The sequence below is a fragment of the Pavona decussata genome, unplaced genomic scaffold (genome assembly GCF_977016875.1).
Source record: "Pavona decussata unplaced genomic scaffold, jaPavDecu1.1 SCAFFOLD_390, whole genome shotgun sequence".
Taxonomy (NCBI): domain Eukaryota; kingdom Metazoa; phylum Cnidaria; class Anthozoa; order Scleractinia; family Agariciidae; genus Pavona; species Pavona decussata.
Genome location: NW_028145762.1, coordinates 110,001 through 114,482, shown reverse-complemented (window position 1 = coordinate 114,482; position 4,482 = coordinate 110,001). Strand labels below are relative to the sequence as shown.

The following is a 4,482-nucleotide window of genomic DNA, read 5'->3' as shown; positions in this document are numbered from 1 at the left end:
CTCAGAATGGGCAATTTGCGTTCAGGTCAATGGGAAAACTGTGTAGCAATTTATTATTAAATACTTAGTTTCCTACTAGCGAAAAAGTCGAACTGCTGTGATTTTAACAGGTGAATTTTTTTTCGTGCTGAGTTGAACAAACTGGCCTAAAGCTTTAACAAAGGATCAAATGAATTTAAAATACCTTTGAAAGTTAGCATTTATCAGTTATCTTTATTTTTAAGACGAAAGTGAACTCATTTGTTGGGCGGCCGTCCCGTATACCACACTGCCTCTAGTACCTATTTTGTAAGCGTTCGTCGCGTATGCTATGACGCTCCTAGTAATAAAGCAAAGAAAATGAAGGTTAATTTTACAGTTAGGGGCATTTGAGTTCCGCCCGCGCGGATGAAATTTTTTATTTATATAGTTTTTTCTATTTTTACCTTCGAAAGCCAAGCACATCAAAGGTCCAAACAATTTTTAAACGTTAAAAATTTAAAAATGAATTTAAAATAGCAAATTAAAAAGTGTTTCCAAAATCGTAACAATATAAATGCAAATTCGACCACTTGTAAAGGAAGGTCGAAAAAACGTTTTCACACAGGTCAACATGGTTCGTTTTAGTTGGAAAATCACTCGTAATTCGCTGAGTTTTGGAGGTATTGACGAACCACCTTTATTTCGGGAATCCTTAAGAGAATTGCAGTGAAACCAAACAGCGGGTATCTTATAACAAAAGCCCAACGCGAGGGTGTATCGACGAATTTAGATATTATTGAATTTTCTCACAATGAGATTACAGTGCGTTCAACGTGGAGCTAATGAGCGAGTGTTATTGTCAATTTATTGATGTTTTGGGATATGGTGTTTCTCATGGCGATTCTGAGGTTGGCTTGGGGATTCCTTCTTCTTCTTTTGTAGGGAGACAACACCGAAACTAAACCCCGCCTTAAAAACGTGGGTGGCCACAAATTCCACTCAAGTTACACAGAAGACACAACAACAACTTCACGTTGAAGTAAGCGAAGTTTATTTCCTAAACAAAGTCTACAAATCGAGTATTCATCTATGCAACGGCGTCGCTCCGCCTCCAAAGTAACAAATTATTAATTTCTTTGTTCTTTGTCATCGCGGGTACCGTGGGTGGGGAAAGACTAAAAAGCTAAGGGGCGTAGCGTGGTGGGAGGGGTAAAATGCGGTCGATTAATAAGCCTTTACGGTTTACTTGTTTTATGTAGCCAGCTACTTGTCATGCTTTAGTTAAAATCTTGGATCTAACCCGTAAGATCATTTGTCAGGTGTAGTTAAGATTTAACTCAAATTGCAACCGATCATCGTGGAAAATTTTTCATCCAGTTAATGTTGTTTACGGTGATAATACTTGTGAAAATGAGTATTTTCGCCGCTCGACCGATCAGGAGTGAGTAATTTTGCCCTCGGTGAAAGGAGAATTAAGAAGAAATGCCCCCTGTTTGGACAAATCAGCATTCAGTAATTTTACCCTCTATGTTATAACGAACACATATCCAAACCACGGTCACAGTAGTGATTTTCTTTGTTTTCTCTTGATGAATTATTAATAAGCTTGAACCCAGAAGTGGGTTGAAGACTGAACGAGGCTCATCGAAGATTATCTTCGAAGATTTGGAAATCGAATCAAACACTCTTTCGAGTGTTGGACGTGGCTTCTCCAACCATTAAAAACTCTTGGAGATATGTTTACCGAATTTTATGATAATTAATATGGCTTTTCCAAACCTCTTCCACTGTAGAAAGCACGCAATTCTTTAGAACCGCTAATCTCGTTGGACCTGTTTATCACGCTGCTCTATTGGTTCAGAGCGTAGTGTCTCCATCATGGTAGTGATACCCCTTTTTTTTGACTTCGTGAACCATTAATGAGTTTTCAAAGTTAACTTAATAATAATCTTAAGCACGTATTTATGTGAGCCCGAACCAAAAATACGAAACAGCATAGACTGACAAAATAAAATTGGATTCGCCTTCGCGTTAGGTCTGTTAACAAACTCGGTAGAGAGTTCAAGAAACGTTAAACATTGAAAGCTTGCCTATCAGTGGACGTAACGTATTAACAAAAGATTGAGAGCCAAACATCGATTCTATACCGCCATTATTGTTTCCTTCTACAACTTTAAAGCACAGAGTTGTGCAAAATTTGACGAAACAATTTCCTGAAAAAAGTAAACAACAGGTACCGGACATTTCTAAAGTTTAACAATTTGTTATTCACCTATTTCGGACGATATGACATTGAGCTTTTCTCTTTTAATAAGTGAAGTTAACTAGACAAACGAAATTTGAATTAAAATAAATGGTACAGTTTTACTCTGCGTTGTGGTTAACATCAAGCTTTATATCAAGGTATAAAGGCATGTTTTGCATGTAAATAAGTAGCCTAAAGAGATGAAGTGTGAAATGATACCTTCAATTACAAAAAGCTTTGTAGTTCTTGACACTAAAGATTTAAACACAAGTTGGAAAACTTACAGAATTCTGAACATAGTCGTGCCTTATGTTCATTAGATTGTTTCCATTATTTCTACCATTTTCCAACTCACGATAAAAGAAGCGTTTCATATTCAAAGAGAACAACGTTCTGAGAACAACCTTCCTTGAATCAACAATTTCATCATGTAAATCTAAAATTATCCTTACAATTCTCACATTGTCACGTTTCATGTTCATTTTGTTGTCACCTTTCGTCATAATTAGCATTTGTGCCTACTTATATAAATTCACTTCCAACGCCTACTAACTGAAGATGTCAGAAGTCTCTGTCGAAATATTTTTGGTAAACTTGAAAGTTTTGTCGTTTTCTTCAGAATTTATAGTGAAAACTGTAGCATTATTTAAAACCAGTTTTTATTTATTTTCCCCCACTCTTCCAGGAATGGGACACAAGTTACAGATTAACAAAATATGTAGCAAAGATAACTAACTAAACCAAGTAACCGAAGGTAGAAGTCTCCATGCAACTCGAAAGTTACTACAATTGTAGGTATATCTAGTCGCTGGGAGTTCAATTTCGGATCACTTGTTGATAATGCAGTTTCAGAGCATGTCCAGAAAGTTATGTCGCGCAACACCAATGGAAAATTAGAGAATTTCACTGCGGTGAAAGTTAAAGTGTCAAGGTGATCCCAGGAATTTACAACTGAACGTTAACCCTTAGATGAAAATGATGGGAAAGCAGACTGTACAACCTTTAAAATAGATTTTTGGCGGACTTTGTCAGCAATACCTTTAGAAGGAATTCTCCGAACGACTCATTCAAGACCTTGTTCTTTTACTAAAAAAAATGAAAATCCAGTAGGAGGGGGATAGGGTGGTCCGCGTTAAGGGTTACACATACGGATGCCGTTTTCACCCACTTTGTTTTTTAAGGGTGAGAGAATATAAAACTGAGTATTTTAAAGCATTTTTAGCACCGGTGTCGCAGAAGACATGGGTTCGATCCTGTTCGTGTCTGTGAATTTTTTTTTATCTTTTTTTCAGACTTTCCTATGGCACTCGCATGAATGGCGTTACCCAAATCACACCTATTCAATATTTGAAAACTGTTTTAAAAAGTTACAAATGAGGGATTAAAAAAAAGCAAGAACTGATCAAAATTGTCTCAAAAGATTCTTTTGTCCATTTCAACCATGCAGTTACAAACTCGAGCAACCTCTGTCATTCGACTCCAATTCGCGACACGTGACATAAGCTTACACAACATAAGACACGTCCGGTGACACAATTTTTATTTTGCGCGATCAGCATGGAGGTTCGCTGAGTGGTGCAGTGAATCGAGGAATATTCGGACGGACAAATATATGCTTTACTGACTTTACTGACTATACAACCTACAAAGAACGGAAGTGCCTAAATATCGTTCTCGCCTCTTCTATGCTTATAGGTAAGTCTCAAATTTTGCATTAAGTCTTGCATTTGGCTGAGAAAGCAAACACAACATGCAGAACGGTTACCATTGTATAAAAATCGGCATGGAATTGCATTGATGATTACAAATCTCGACATCGTCAATTTTGTTACCGTGATATTGTTTCTACCGCAAGTTATCTTTGACGTAGAAAATATATCATAATGTTTTAATAGGGATAAAATATGTAAAGCGTCAATAAACGGTTTTTACGGCGGTCTTGTTGGAGGTACAGGATAATTACAAATATTTGGATGAATCTTTATTTTATTTCCCATTACTATTATTCCAATATAGTTTTCATGAAAACCCTCTATACTTAGTAATAAGAACAGAGACCTTATACAGACCAATTATTTATTGTTTAGAAATTTTACTTTTTAATAACTATCATTTCATATCCAACGCCCGCTCTTTAATTTATGTTCCTCTTCATTTGAACCAGTGGGACTCACTCTGTGGTTCTAGCTGTATCACCGAGCCTTAACCCAGGTCTGGTGCACATGTGATCGGTTGGTCCCGTGGGATACTGGCCAGACCAGAAATAGACATACGTC

The 4,482-nt window shown here is 36.8% G+C and overlaps 1 protein-coding gene across 1 annotated transcript in view; it reads right to left on the bottom strand.

Moving 5' to 3' along the window:
* Positions 1-4,044: 4,044 nt before the first annotated feature.
* LOC146451354 (uncharacterized) overlaps positions 4,045-4,482 on the bottom strand; it is a 5,837-nt gene continuing 5,399 nt past the window's right edge. Inside the window, exon 5 of the mRNA XM_085099213.1 lies at positions 4,045-4,482. This exon is cut by the window's right edge and continues 29 nt beyond it. Within this exon, the coding sequence (XP_084955339.1) occupies positions 4,377-4,482 (106 nt within the window). The 3' untranslated portion in view covers positions 4,045-4,376.